Source organism: Mobula birostris, chromosome 13 (assembly GCF_030028105.1).
Source record: "Mobula birostris isolate sMobBir1 chromosome 13, sMobBir1.hap1, whole genome shotgun sequence".
NCBI lineage: Eukaryota > Metazoa > Chordata > Chondrichthyes > Myliobatiformes > Myliobatidae > Mobula > Mobula birostris.
In genome coordinates this window covers 33,226,123-33,241,819 of record NC_092382.1, presented here as the reverse complement: position 1 = coordinate 33,241,819, position 15,697 = coordinate 33,226,123, and the positions used below count along the sequence as shown (strand labels likewise).

Sequence of the window (15,697 nt, the reverse complement as noted above, 5' to 3'; positions counted from 1 at the left end):
ACTAATAGACAGGTATATGGAGGAGTCTAAGCTGGGGGGGTTATATGGGAGGCAGGGTTTGAGGGTCAGCACAACATTGTGGGCCGAAGGGCCTGTACTGTGCTGTTTTCTCTATATGTCCGTGATGGATCAGGCCGGGTTTGCAGCTCTCGCAGATCCCCAATGTCGCAAAAACAAAGGAGCTGGTTGTGGGCGACGGGAGGTGATGGAGACGGACTAACCCCTATATGGATCTGGGGTTGAGAGGGTGAACAGCTTTAAGTTCCTCGGCATAAAGATCACCGAGGATCTCACATGGTCTGTACATAGCGGCTGTGTTGTGAAAAGAGCACAACAGCACCTCTTTCACCTCAGGCGGCTGAAGAAGCTTGGGATGGGGTCCCAAATCCTAAGAACTTTCTACCGGGACACAACTGGGAGCATCCCGACTGGCTGCATCACTGCCTGGTATGGGAACTGTACTTCCCTTAATCACAGGAACCTGCAGAGAGTGGTGCAGACAGCCCAGCGCATCTGTAGATGTGAACTTCCCACTATTCAGGACATTTACAGAGATAGGTGCGTAACAAGGGCCCGAAGGATCACTGGGGACCCGAGTCACCCCAAACACAAACTGTTCCGGCTGCTATAATCCGGGAAAGGGTCCCGCAGCATAAAAGCCAGGATTAACAGGCTCCGGGACAGCCTCTTCCACCAGGCTCATCAGACTGATTAAGTCGCGCTGGTATGATTATATCGACCGTCCCTCCCAACCTCCCCTCCTGTCCATCTCTCTCCTCGCCCCTTGTCTCTCTCCCTGTCAGAAGCACCCTCTCCACGTCCACTCTGTCGAGGACCCTTGGTGCTTTCAGTGAGATCTCTCTCTCCCCCCAACTCATCCGGACCAGCCAGGAACCGAACACCCTCCGCTTTAAATAACCCCCTAATCACTTGCCCCTCCAGGGTTGTCTGTGGAGGGAGCGGGACCACGGCACAGGATCATCCGGAAAGAGCTGGGTGGGGGGTGGGGAACGTTTGCAGACTCGGCCCCCGGGACACCCTCAAAAAGGCTCTTGTGGGTTAAATCGGTATCAAGTAGTTTTACCGTTGAACTGCAGATTGTCCTGCACCGGGACCACATCCCACCACACCCCTCCCGTCCGTGTACCCCGTCCAAACTTCCCTTCAATGTCGGAATCGAGCTGGCGATCACCACTCGGGCTGGCAGCTCGTCCCGCACCCTCTCACCTCCCTCCCTCCGGGTGAAGAAGTTTCCCCTCCACGTCCCCGTTAAACCTCTCACCCTCCACCCTTAACCCCCCGAGCTCCGGCTGTCGTCCCACCCAACCTCAGCGGGAAAAGCTGCTTGCATTAACCCTATCTATACCCTCATAATTTTGTATACCTCCATCAAATCTCCCCTCAATCGTCTACATTCCCAACACACTTCTCGTCCCTCTTCCCTCCGGGAGAAGGCTCAGGAGCTTGAAGACTGGTACGGTCAGATTTGGGAACAGCAGCTGCTGAACGGATCCTGACCCGGATCTGGGCCGTACCCTCCAAATATCCGGACCTGCCTCTCGGTTCTTCTTTTGCACTGCCTTACTTCCCATTTTTCTATTTATGATTTGTAATTTAAATTTTTAATATTTACTATTTTTAATGTTTAATATTTGTAATCCAGGGAGCGGAATCAAATATCGCTGTGATGATTGTACGTTCTAGTACCAATTGTTTGGAGAGAATGAAGTATAAAGTCCTGGCCTATTCAGTCTTTCCTGATAACCTCAGGTCTTCCAGACCCGGTAACATCCTTGTAAATTTCCTCTGCCCTCTTTCGACCTCGTCCACATCTTTCCTGCGGGTAGGTGAGCAAACTTGCACGATTGGGTCTCAACAGCATCTGATACAACTTCAACATAACGTCCTGATGTCTCCTGTGCTCAGAATACTCTGATTTGTGAAGGCCAAGAGCACCGAAAGCTTTCTTTACGACCTGATCTTCCCGTGACGCCACTTTCCATGAACTAGGGACCTGTGTTCCCTCACCCCTTCGCTCTCCCACACAAAGGCTCCTGCACAGCGCTGTAGTAAATTTTACGTATTGCACTGTACTGCTGTTGCAAAAAGAAAACACAAATTTCAAGACGTGTGTGTGAGCGACGATAAACCTGATTCTGATGTGGACTGAGAGTGGGAAGGGGGGCAGGGAGAGGGGAGTCGTGCTTGGGAAAAGGGGAAGGGAGAGGGAGGCGTCAGAGAGACGTTCGGTAACGACCAACGAACCAGTTGTTCGGAATCAATAGACAATAGGTGCAGGAGTAGGCCATTCGGCCCCTTCGAGCCAGCACCGCCATTCACTGTGATCATGGCTGATCATCCACAATCAGTATCCAGTTCCTGCCTTAACCCCATAACCTTTGATTCCACTATCTTTAAGAGCTCTATCCATCTCTTTTTTGAAAGCATCCGGAAACTTGGCCTCCACAGCCTTCTGGGGCAGAGCATTCCATATATCCATCACTCTCTGGGTGAAAAAAGTTTTCCTCAAATCCGTTCTAAATGGCCTACCCCTAATTCTTCAACTGTGGCCTCTGGTTCTGGACTCACCCATCAGCGGGAACATGCTTCCTGCCTGCAGCGTGTCCAATCCCTTAATAATCTTGTATGTTTCAATCAGATCCCCTCTCAGCCTTCTAAATTCCAGAGTATACAAGCCCAGTCGCTCCAATCTTTCAACATATGACAGTCCCGCCATCCCGGGAACTAACCTTGTGAACCCACGCTGCACTCCCTCAATAGCAAGAATGTCCTTCCTCAAATTTGGAGACCAAAACTGCACACAGTACTCCAGATGGGGTCTCACCAGGGCCCTGTACAACTGCAGAAGGACCTCTTTGCTCTTATACTCAATTCCTCTTGTTATGAAGGCCAGCATGCCATTAGCTTTCTTCACTGCCTGCTGTACCTGCATGCTTACTTTCAGTGACTGATGTACAAGAACACCTAGATCTCGTTGTGCTTCCCCTTTTCCTAACTTGACTCCATTTAGATAATAATCTGCCTTCCTGTTCTTACCACCAAAGTGGATAACCTCCCATTCATCGAGTGACCTTGCCTGGGCGTGTCTGCACCCTCCCGTCCCATCCCAGGCGCCCCCCCTCTCTGCCACCCTGTCCCGCATCGTTCCACCCTCACCATTCCCAACGCCCTCAGCTCCCGCCAGATTTTACAGACTCGCTCTCTGCCCCACGTCGACAAATACAGAGCTGTGCAATATCTATATATACCTATGTGTGTGTGTGAGAGACCTTTACACAGTCTTGTATACCATGAAAGACTCTCGCAAAATCTCCACGGATGCTTGGTGGAGAGCGTTCTAACTGGCTGCATCTCTGATATGAAGAGACAACTACACAGTATTGAGAAAAGGCTGGAGAAAGCTGTGTGAAATTATCCCTTCTAGTTCAAGAGCCTGATGGTCGAGGGGTGATAACTGTCCCTGAACCCGGTGGTGTGGGTCCTGAGGCTCCTGTACCTCCTTCCTGATGGTTGAGGGGTGATAACTGTCCCTGAACCCGGTGGTGTGGGTCCTGAGGCTCCTGTACCTCCTTCCTGATGGTTGAGGGGTGATAACTGTCCCTGAAGGACACCCATCACCCGGGACTTAAGACCATAAGACAAAGGGGCAGAAGTCGGCCATTCGGCCCATCGAGTCTGCTCTGCCATTTTATCATGAGCTGATCGAGTCTCCCGTTTAGTCCCACTCCCCTGCCTTCTCACCATAACCTTTGATGCCCTGACTACTCAGATACCTATCGATCTCTGCCTTAAATACACCCAATGACTCGGCCTCCACTGCTGCCTGTGGCAACAAATTCCATAGATTCATTACCCTTTGGCTAAAGAAATTTCTTCGCATCTCTGTTCTGAATGGGCGCCCTTCAATCCTTAAGTCATGCCCTCTCGGACTAGATTCCCCCATCATGGCAAACAACTTTGCCACATCCACTCTGTCCATGCCTTTCAACATTCGAAATGTTTCTATGAGGTCTCCCCTCATTCTCCTAAACTCCAAGGAATACAGTCCAAGAGCGGACAAACGTTCCTCATATGTTAACCCTCTCATTCCCGGAATCATTCTAGTGAATCTTCTCTGTACCCTCTCCAACGTCAGCACATCCTTTCTTAAATAAGGAGACCAAAACTGCCCACAGTACTCCAAGTGAGGTCTCACCAGCGCCTCATAGAGCCTCAACATCACATCCCTGCTCCTATACTCTATTCCTCTAGAAATGAATGCCAACATTGCATTCACCTTCTTCACTACTGACTCAACCTGGAGCTTAACTTTAAGGGTAACCTGTACGAGGACTCCCAAGTCCCGTTGCATCTCAGAACTTTGAATTCTCTCCCCATTTAAATAATAGAGAAGAGTTGCCCTATTCTCACTGCTACCGTCAGGGAGGAGGTACAGGAGCCTGAAGGCACATGCTCAACGATTCGGGAATAACTTCTTCCCCTACACCGTCCGATTTCCCAACAGTGGGGGGGGTGGATTCGCGCCTCGATCTCTCGTGTTCGGCAGGGGGCCGGAGACCGTCTCCCCGCTGGACTTACGACGGGACTAGAGCGTTTCATGTTGAGTTTAATTCCACATGTACACACCCATTGTAAGTTATAGATTCATTTCCAGGTACGGCTGCCGCGAGCTCGACAGATTTCCCGCCGCGCGCGATTCAGTTGCCTCCCCCGGCCCCGGTGGGAGGGAGATGCTGGGATCTTGCTGTGCACGTCCGGCGCCAGACCCCTCCCGAGGGAGTCTTCCCCGCGATCCGTCGCCCGGTCTCTCTCCAGCCCCTGCCGTCTCACCGCTTCCCGCGCACGCGGCGGGGTTCGCTCAGGATGACGCCGGCTTCCTTCATCGCCGCGCAGAACAGCTGCATCTGCCGGAGGAGGAGGAGGAGGAGGAGGAGGGAGAGGTAGTGAGCGAGGGAGAGGGGTGAGGCGTGGCCCGCTAACCTCCGCCCCCCACCCCACCACCACCTCTCCGGGCTTGCCGGCACCCCCCGGACTGACGGGGGGAGGCCGCGGCCCACGGCCACCCGTGACACCCAATCCCCGGGGGTGGGGAGGGAGAATTCGGAGGAGGAGGCTGTAACTACGAGGTATCCCTCGCCATGGCAACTGACGCCCTTCGTGCCATAGCAACCAAGGCCAGAAGGCCTTAACTACAAGGTGACTCTCGCCATGGCAACTGAGGCCCGTGACGCCCAATCGCTGGGGGTGGTTCTCACCATGGCAACCAAGGCCAGGAGGCCTTAACTGCAAGGTATCCCTCGCCATGGCAACTGACGCCCTTCGTGCCATAGCAACCAAGGCCAGAAGGCCTTAACTACAAGGTGACTCTCGCCATGGCAACTGAGGCCCGTGACGCCCAATCGCTGGGGGTGGTTCTCACCATGGCAACCAAGGCCAGGAGGCCTTAACTGCAAGGTATCCCTCGCCATGGCAACTGACGCGCTTCGTGCCATAGCAACCAAGGCTAGAAGGCCTTAACGACAAGGTGACTCTGGCCACGGCAACCGAGGCCTCGTCGCGCTGGCGACCAGGGAAACAGTCGCCGTGGCAACGCAGGCCAAGGGCGACCGTTGCTGCGGCAACCACCACCCTCCCCCCGCAGCCCTCCTCACCGTCTCGTTGCGCATCTGGCCGGGGAGAGCGTGGAAGGAGAGGTAGCCCAGGCCGGCCCGCAGGCACCGCTGGCCCAGCACCCGGCCCACGTTCCGGGCGGCCGCCCCGCCCTGGGGGGAGGCCAGGTGCTGCTTCAGCGCCCACTCGCCGCTGGAGGCCGAGATCACCGTCCGCCCGTCGGGGGCGTCCACTCCGGCCGAGACGTAGTGCTGGCTCCTCCGGAACCACAGCCTGCGGGAGGGAGGGGACAACGTCTGAGCGGCCACGTAACCCAGGCCCGAGAAACCCCCCGTCCCGTCCCTCGACACTCCCCTCCGTTCAGTGTGTGTCCCACCCCCGTCCCGTCCCTCGACACTCCCCCCCGTTCAGTGTGTGTCCCCCGTCCCGTCCCTCGACACTCCCCCCCGTTCAGTGTCCCACCCCCGTCCCGTCCCTCGACACTCCCCCCCGTTCAGTGTGTGTCCCCCGTCCCGTCCCTCGACACTCCCCCCCGTTCAGTGTCCCACCCCCGTCCCGTCCCTCGACACTCCCCTCCGTTCAGTGTGTGTCCCCCGTCCCGTCCCTCGACACTCCCCCCGTTCAGTGTGTGTCCCACCCCCGTCCCGTCCCTCGACACTCCCCCCCGTTCAGTGTCCCACCCCCGTCCCGTCCCTCGACACTCCCCCCCCATTCAGTGTCCCACCCCCGTCCCGTCCCTCGACACTCTCCCCCGTTCAGTGTGTGTCCCCCGTCCCGTCCCTCAACACTCCCCTCCGTTCAGTGTCCCACCCCCGTCCCGTCCCTCGACACTCCCCTCCGTTCAGTGTGTGTCCCCCGTCCCGTCCCTCGACACTCCCCCCCGTTCAGTGTCCCACCCCCATCCCGTCCCTCGACACTCCCCCCCGTTCAGTGTGTGTCCCCCGTCCCGTCCCTCGACACTCCCCCCCGTTCAGTGTCCCACCCCCGTCCCGTCCCTCGACACTCCCCCCCGTTCAGTGCCCCACCCCCGTCCCGTCCCTCGACACTCCCCTCCGTTCAGTGTGTGTCCCACCCCCGTCCCGTCCCTCGACACTCCCCCCGTTCAGTGTCCCACCCCCGTCCCGTCCCTCGACACTCCCCCCCCGTTCAGTGTCCCACCCCCGTCCCGTCCCTCGACACTCCCCCCGTTCAGTGTGTGTCCCACCCCCGTCCCGTCCCTCGACACTCCCCTCCGTTCAGTGTGTGTCCCCCGTCCCGTCCCTCGACACTCCCCCCCGTTCAGTGTCCCACCCCCGTCCCGTCCCTCGACACTCCCCCCCCATTCAGTGTCCCACCCCCGTCCCGTCCCTCGACACTCCCCCCCGTTCAGTGTGTGTCCCCCGTCCCGTCCCTCGACACTCCCCTCCGTTCAGTGTCCCACCCCCGTCCCGTCCCTCGACACTCTCCTCCGTTCAGTGTCCCACCCCCGTCCCGTCCCTCGACACTCCCCCCCGTTCAGTGTCCCACCCCCGTCCCGTCCCTCGACACTCCCCTCCGTTCAGTGTCCCACCCCCGTCCCGTCCCTTGACACTCCCCTCCGTTCAGTGTGTGTCCCACCCCCGTCCCGTCCCTCGACACTCCCCCGTTCAGTGTGTGTCCCCCGTCCCGTCCCTCGACACTCCCCTCCGTTCAGTGTCCCACCCCCGTCCCGTCCCTCGACACTCCCTCCGTTCAGTGTCCCACCGCCGTCCCGTCCCTCGACACTCCCCCCCGTTCAGTGTCCCACCCCCGTCCCGTCCCTCGACACTCCCCCCCGTTCAGTGTGTGTCCCACCCCCGTCCCGTCCCTCGACACTCCCCCCCGTTCAGTGTCCCACCCCCGTCCCGTCCCTCGACACTCCCCCCCGTTCAGTGTGTGTCCCACCCCCGTCCCGTCCCTCGACACTCCCCCCCGTTCAGTGCCCCACCCCCGTCCCGTCCCTCGACACTCCCCCCCGTTCAGTGCCGTGTCCCCCGTCCCGTCCCTCGACACTCCCCCCCGTTCAGTGTGTGTCCCCCGTCCCGTCCCTCGACACTCCCCCCCGTTCAGTGTCCCACCCCCGTCCCGTCCCTCGACACTCCCCCCCGTTCAGTGTGTGTCCCCAGTCCCGTCCCTCGACACTCCCCCCGTTCAGTGTGTGTCCCTCCCCCGTCCCGTCCCTCGACACTCCCCCCATTCAGTGTGTGTCCCTCCCCCGTCCCGTCCCTCGACACTCCCCCCCGTTCAGTGTCCCACCCCCGTCCCGTCCCTCGACACTCCCCTCCGTTCAGTGTGTGTCCCCCGTCCCGTCCCTCGACACTCCCCCCCGTTCAGTGTGTGTCCCCCGTCCCGTCCCTCGACACTCCCCCCCGTTCAGTGTGTGTCCCCCGTCCCGTCCCTCGACACTCCCCCCCGTTCAGTGCCCCACCCCCGTCCCGTCCCTCGACACTCCCCCCCGTTCAGTGTGTGTCCCCCGTCCCGTCCCTCGACACTCCCCCCCGTTCAGTGTGTGTCCCCCGTCCCGTCCCTCGACACTCCCCCCCGTTCAGTGTCCCACCCCCGTCCCGTCCCTCGACACTCCCCCCCGTTCAGTGTGTGTCCCACCCCCGTCCCGTCCCTCGACACTCCCCCCCGTTCAGTGTCCCACCCCCGTCCCATCCCTCGACACTCCCCTCCGTTCAGTGTCCCACCCCCGTCCCGTCCCTCGACACTCCCCCCCGTTCAGTGTCCCACCCCCGTCCCGTCCCTCGACACTCCCCCCCGTTCAGTGTGTGTCCCCCGTCCCGTCCCTCGACACTCCCTCCGTTCAGTGTCCCACCCCCGTCCCGTCCCTCGACACTCCCCTCCGTTCAGTGTCCCACCCCCGTCCCGTCCCTCGACACTCCCCCCCGTTCAGTGTGTGTCCCACCCCCGTCCCGTCCCTCGACACTCCCCCCCGTTCAGTGTCCCACCCCCGTCCCGTCCCTCGACACTCCCCCCCGTTCAGTGTGTGTCCCACCCCCGTCCCGTCCCTCGACACTCCCCCCCGTTCAGTGCCCCACCCCCGTCCCGTCCCTCGACACTCCCCCCCGTTCAGTGCCGTGTCCCCCGTCCCGTCCCTCGACACTCCCCCCCCGTTCAGTGTGTGTCCCCCGTCCCGTCCCTCGACACTCCCCCCCGTTCAGTGTCCCACCCCCGTCCCGTCCCTCGACACTCCCCCCCGTTCAGTGTGTGTCCCCAGTCCCGTCCCTCGACACTCCCCCCCGTTCAGTGTCCCACCCCCGTCCCGTCCCTCGACACTCCCCTCCGTTCAGTGTGTGTCCCTCCCCCGTCCCGTCCCTCGACACTCCCCCCATTCAGTGTGTGTCCCTCCCCCGTCCCGTCCCTCGACACTCCCCCCCGTTCAGTGTCCCACCCCCGTCCCGTCCCTCGACACTCCCCTCCGTTCAGTGTGTGTCCCCCGTCCCGTCCCTCGACACTCCCCCCCGTTCAGTGTGTGTCCCCCGTCCCGTCCCTCGACACTCCCCCCCGTTCAGTGTGTGTCCCCCGTCCCGTCCCTCGACACTCCCCCCCGTTCAGTGCCCCACCCCCGTCCCGTCCCTCGACACTCCCCCCCGTTCAGTGTCCCACCCCCGTCCCGTCCCTCGACACTCCCTCCGTTCAGTGTCCCACCCCCGTCCCGTCCCTCGACACTCCCCCCCGTTCAGTGTGTGTCCCCCGTCCCGTCCCTCGACACTCCCCTCTGTTCAGTGTCCCACCCCCGTCCCGTCCCTCAACACTCCCCCCCGTTCAGTGTCCCACCCCCGCCCCGTCCCTCAACACTCCCCCCCATTCAGTGCCCCACCCCCGTCCCGTCCCTCGACACTCCCCCCCGTTCAGTGCCCCACCCCCGTCCCGTCCCTCGACACTCCCCCCCGTTCAGTGTGTGTCCCACCCCCGTCCCGTCCCTCAACACTCCCCCCCGTTCAGTGCCCCACCCCCGTCCCGTCCCTCGACACTCCCCCTCCGTTCAGTGTCCCACCCCCGTCCCGTCCCTCGACACTCCCTCCGTTCAGTGTGTGTCCCACCCCCGTCCCGTCCCTCGACACTCCCTCCGTTCAGTGTCCCACCCCCGTCCCTCGACACTCCCCTCCGTTCAGTGTCCCACCCCCGTCCCGTCCCTCGACACTCCCCCCCGTTCAGTGCCCCACCCCCGTCCCATCCCTCGACACTCCCCTCCGTTCAGTGTGTGTCCCCCGTCCCGTCCCTCGACACTCCCCTCCGTTCAGTGTCCCACCCCCGTCCCGTCCCTCGACACTCCCCTCCGTTCAGTGTGTGTCCCCCGTCCCGTCCCTCGACACTCCCCTCCGCTCAGTGTCCCACCCCCGTCCCGTCCCTCGACACTCCCTCCTTTCAGTGTGTGTCCCACCCCCGTCCCGTCCCTCGACACTCCCCTCCGTTCAGTGTCCCACCCCCGTCCCGTCCCTCGACACTCCCTCCGTTCAGTGTCCCACCCCCGTCCCGTCCCTCGACACTCCCCCCCGTTCAGTGTGTGTCCCCCGTCCCGTCCCTCGACACTCCCCTCTGTTCAGTGTCCCACCCCCGTCCCGTCCCTCGACACTACCCCCCGTTCAGCGTCCCACCCCCGTCCCTTCCCTCGACACTCCCCCCCGTTCAGTGTCCCACCCCCGTCCCGTCCCTCGACACTCCCTCCGTTCAGTGTGTGTCCCACCCCCGTCCCGTCCCTCGACACTCCCCTCCGTTCAGTGTGTGTCCCACCCCCGTCCCGTCCCTCGACACTCCCCTCCGTTCAGTGTCCCACCCCCGTCCCGTCCCTCGACACTCCCTCCGTTCAGTGTCCCACCCCCGTCCCGTCCCTCGACACTCCCCCCCGTTCAGTGTGTGTCCCCCGTCCCGTCCCTCGACACTCCCCTCTGTTCAGTGTCCCACCCCCGTCCCGTCCCTCGACACTACCCCCCGTTCAGCGTCCCACCCCCGTCCCTTCCCTCGACACTCCCCCCCGTTCAGTGTCCCACCCCCGTCCCGTCCCTCGACACTCCCTCCGTTCAGTGTGTGTCCCACCCCCGTCCCGTCCCTCGACACTCCCCTCCGTTCAGTGTGTGTCCCACCCTCGTCCCGTCCCTCGACACTCCCCTCCGTTCAGTGTCCCACCCCCGTCCCATCCCTCGACACTCCCCTCCGTTCAGTGTCCCACCCCCGTCCCGTCCCTCGACACTCCCCTCCGTTCAGTGTCCCACCCCCGTCCCATCCCTCGACACTCCCCCCCGTTCAGTGTGTGTCCCACCCCCGTCCCGTCCCTCGACACTCCCCTCCGTTCAGTGTCCCACCCCCGTCCCGTCCCTCGACACTCCCCTCCGTTCAGTGTCCCACCCCCGTCCCGTCCCTCGACACTCCCCCCGTTCAGTGTGTGTCCCCCGTCCCGTCCCTCGACACTCCCTCCGTTCAGTGTGTGTGCCACCCCCGTCCCGTCCCTCGACACTCCCCCCCGTTCAGTGTCCCACCCCCGTCCCGTCCCTCGACACTCCCCCCGTTCAGTGTGTGTGCCCTACCCTCATATGCCAAGTCCGCCCGTCCCTCGACACTCCCCACCGTTCAGTGTCCCACCCCCGTCCCATCCCTCGACACTCCCCCCCGTTCAGTGTGTGTCCCACCTCCGTCCCGTCCCTCGACACTCCCCTCCGTTCAGTGTCCCACCCCCGTCCCATCCCTCGACACTCCCCCCCGTTCAGTGTGTGTCCCACCCCCGTCCCGTCCCTCGACACTCCCCTCCGTTCAGTGTCCCACCCCCGTCCCGTCCCTCGACACTCCCCTCCGTTCATGCTGCGCGTCCCACCCTCGCCCAGGAGCCCCATTGCCCCGTGCCCGCTCGGCCCGTCAGATTACCGGTGCCAGAAGTCCCTCCTGGGCCAGGTGGTCTGCCAGCCCCTGTCCTTTCGCGCCAGGGCGAGGCGTTCGAGGTTGCGCGGGTTACGGTTCAGGAAGCGAGGTCCCACGGTCTCGTTGTCCTCGGTGTCGGCGCCCCGGGGCGGGCGGCTCGCCTGGACCAGGGTGCGGACGCCTGTCGCTGGGAGAGGGGAGAAGGTCAGGGTGGGTCGAGAAAGAAGCCAGAGATGAGGGATGAGGGATGGCATGCGATCGATTCGACTGGTCAATGCACCAGTCAGAGCCAATTAGAAACATGGAAGACCCACAGCAGAGTACAGGCCCTTCGGCCCACAATGTTGTGCTGACCCTCAAACCCTGCCTCCCATATAACCCCCCCAGCTTAAATTCCTCCATATACCTGTCGAGTAGTTTCTTAAACTTCACTAGTGTATCTGCCTCCACCACTGACTCAGGCAGTGCATTCCACGCACCAACCACTCTCTGAGTAAAAAACCTTCCTCTAATATCCCCCTTGAACTTCCCACCCCTTACCTTAAAGCCATGTCCTCTTGTATTGAGCAGTGGTGCCTGGGGAAGAGGCGCTGGCTATCCACTCTATCTATTCCTCTTATTATCTTGTACACCTCTATCATGTCTCCTCTCATCCTCCTTCTCTCCAACGAGTAAAGCCCTAGCTCCCTTAATCTCTGATCATAATGCATACTTTCTAAACTAGGCAGCATCCTGGTAAATCTCCTCTGTACCCTTTCCAATTCTTCTACATCCTTCCTATAGTGAGGTGACCAGAACTGGACACAGTACTCCAAGTGTGGCCTGACCAGAGTTTTATAGAGCTGCATCATTACATCGCGACTCTTAAACTCTATCCCTCGACTTATGAAAGCTAACACCCCATAAGCTTTCTTAACTACCCTATCCATCTGTGAGGCAACTTTCAGGGATCTGTGGACATGTACCTCGGGAGCCCTCTGCTCCTCCACACTACCAAGTATCCTGCCATTTACTTTGTACTCTGCCTTGGAGTTTGTCCTTCCAAAGTGTACCACCTCACACTTCTCCGGGTTGAACTTCATCTTCCACTTCTCAGCCCACTTCTGCATCCTATCAATGTCTCTCTGCAATCTTTGACAATCCTCTACACTATCTACAACACCACCAACCTTTGTGTCGTCTGCAAACTTGCCAACCCACCCTTCTACCCCAACATCCAGGTCGTTAATAAAAATCACGAAAAGTAGAGGTCCCAGAACAGATCCTTGTGGGACACCACTAGTCACAAACCGCCAATCCAAATGTGCTCCCTCCACCATCACGCTCTGCCTTCTACAGGCAAGCCAATTCTGAATCCACCTGGCCAAACTTCCCTGGATCCCATGTCTTCCAACTTTCTGAATAAGCCAACCGTGTCAAATGCCTTACTAAAATCCATATAGATCACATCCACTGCACTACCCTCATCTAGATGCCTGGTCACCTCCTCAAAGAACTCCATCAGGCTTGTTAGACACGATGGCCCTTCACAAAGCCATACAGACTGTCCCTGATCAGACCATGATTCTCTAAATGCCTATAGATCCTATCTCTAAGAATCTTTTCCAACAGCTTTCCCACCACAGACGTAAGGCTCACTGGTCTATAATTACCCGGACTATCCCTACTACCTTTTTTGAACAAGGGGACAACATTCGCCTCCCTCCAATCCTCCGGTACCATTTCCGTGGACAACGAGGACATAAAGATCCTAGCCAGAGGCTCAGCAATCTCTTCCCTCGCCTCGTGGAGCAGCCGGGGGAATATTCCATCAGGCCCCGGGGACTTATCTGTCCTAATGTATTTTAACAACTTCCAACACCTCCTCTCCCTTAACATCAACATGCTCCAGAACATCAACCTCACTCATATTGTCCTCACCATCAAGTTCCCTCTCATTGGTGAATGCCGAAGAGAAGTATTCATTGAGGACCTCGCTCACTTCCACAGCCTCCAGGCACATCTTCCCACCTTTATCACTAATCGGTCTTACCTTCACTCCTGTCATCCTTTTGTTCTTCACATAATTGAAGAATGCCTTGGGGTTTTCCTTTACCCTACTTGCCAAGGCCTTCTCATGCCCCCTTCTTGCTCTTCTCAGTCCCTTCTTAAGCTCCTTTCTTGCTTCCCTATATTCCTCAATAGACCCATCTGATCCTTGCTTCCTAAACCTCATGTATGCTGCCTTCTTCCTCCTGACTAGATGTTCCACCTCACTTGTCACCCATGGTTCCTTCACCCTACCATTCTTTATCTTCCTCACCGGGACGAATTTATCCCTAACATCCCGCAAGAGATCTCTAAACATCGACCACATGTCCATAGTACATTTCCCTGTGAAAACATCTTCCCAATTCACACCCGCAAGTTCTAGCCTCATAATTAAACACTTTCCTGTCCTCTGCGACCTGACCCTCTCTCAACTGGTCAACTGGCCAATCAGAGGCAGTCTGGAGACCTAATTAATCTACCAGCCAATCAATGGCAAGCTCGAACGGGTCAACCGACCGATTGGAGGCCAACTTGGGCGCTCAACTGGTCAACCAACCAATCCCAGCCTACGCCGGAGACTCAATGGGTCAACTGGCCAATGGGATGCCGGTCCGCAACTCCAAATGGGCAACCGGCCAATTGGAGCCCGAGGTGAAGCCCCAACCGGTCAGCCAGCCACTCAGAGGCCTCTCCTCATGAACTGGCGAATTGGAAGCAAGCGCAGAGACCCATCCGGTGAAGTGGCCAATGGGACACCTGGTTTGACATCCCAACACTACTGCAGCCAACCAGAGGCGAGCGAACCACCCTGCCTGGTCAGCAACCAATCGGGAACAAGGGTGGACCCTCAGTAGGGACAATTGACCAATCCGAGGGTACGCTGATGATCTAACCAGTCAGGTTTACCTTGATCAGCGACCAATCAACAAACACTTCTTCATCAGGCAGCCAATCGGAGGCCAGTGCCAGTATAATCCCGCTCAATGAGCCAATCAGCGGCCGGGCTGAAGCCGCGCCGTGACCACCCACCAATCAGGTTGCGGAGTGCAGTCTCCCGCAGATCAGCCAGCCAATCAGCCACCACGATTGAATCCCTAACCCTCCCCACGTGACCCTTACCCCCCCCTCCGGCGTGCCTAACCAGCCATTCAGCGAACTCTGCGAAGCCCGCCCCCCCTCGGCCCTTTGTCCCTCAGCCAATCAGAAGCGAGGACCCCGCCAGCCAGCAACAACCGACCCCCGCCCGCCGTTACCTGGGGCGCCCGCTCGCGCCGCCAGCCCGCTGCGCAGCGCCGCCGCCATTGTCCGCCTGACGTCACCGCGCACGCACGGGCCCAACCCCGCCCCTTCCCCAACCCGGCTCCTCCTATCTGTCTACGTCACTGGCTCCGCCCCAGAAGGTCCAAGGAGGCGGTGGCGGCTCTTAAAGGGGCCACGACCCGCGACATTTGACTCTCAAACTTCCAGGTAAGTTGGTACCAAAACATCAACGACCGTGCATTACCGTGTAACTGTTCATGTTGGAGAGGTAGCGGGTGGATGAGGGCTGGCAGTCACACAAACTTACAATGCAGCTCAACAACAAGCTCAAAAAAATAGAAATACTTATCAGTGCTAAAACACTTTTCAAAATGCAACCAGAAAGCCTTTTAAAAACCCGTTGCAGGTGCCAAGGCCCAAAGGTTTGACGACCTTTCTCTTTCCAACAGCACACATCACTTGACCCCACTTCTGATCTGTCACACACAATTCTTGGACCAGTGGGGGACTTTACACCTCGGACTTCAACCACTGCACAGAGTCTTGTCATCTTCAGAAGTTTTCCGATGACTCTGCCATAGTTGGATGCATCAGCAAGGGAGATGAGGCTGAGTACAGGGCTACGGTAGGAAACTTTGTCACAGGGTGTGAGCAGAATTATCTGCAGCGTAATGTGAAAAAGACTAAGGAGCTGGTGGTAGACCTGAGGAGAGCTAAGGTACCGGTGACCCCTGTTTCCATCCAGGGGGTCAGTGTGGACATGGTGGAGGATTACAAATACCTGGGGATTGAATTGACAATAAACTGGACTGGTCAAAGAACACTGAGGCTGTCTACAGGAAGGGTCAGAGCCGTCTCTATTTCCTGAGGAGACTGAGGTCCTTTAACATCTGCCGGACGATGCTGAGGATGTTCTACGAGT

At 59.1% G+C, this 15,697-nt stretch overlaps 1 protein-coding gene across 1 annotated transcript; it reads right to left on the bottom strand.

Moving 5' to 3' along the window:
* Nucleotides 1-4,612: 4,612 nt before the first annotated feature.
* mrpl18 (mitochondrial ribosomal protein L18) lies at nucleotides 4,613-14,850 on the bottom strand. The gene is made up of 4 exons (XM_072276043.1): nucleotides 14,769-14,850; nucleotides 11,491-11,671; nucleotides 5,673-5,904; nucleotides 4,613-4,925 (listed from the first exon to the last, which is right to left on the bottom strand). Exons 1-4 carry the CDS (start codon nucleotides 14,815-14,817, stop codon nucleotides 4,848-4,850), a joined length of 540 nt encoding a protein of 179 aa, XP_072132144.1. The 5' UTR covers nucleotides 14,818-14,850; the 3' UTR covers nucleotides 4,613-4,847.
* Nucleotides 14,851-15,697: the final 847 nt, after the last annotated feature.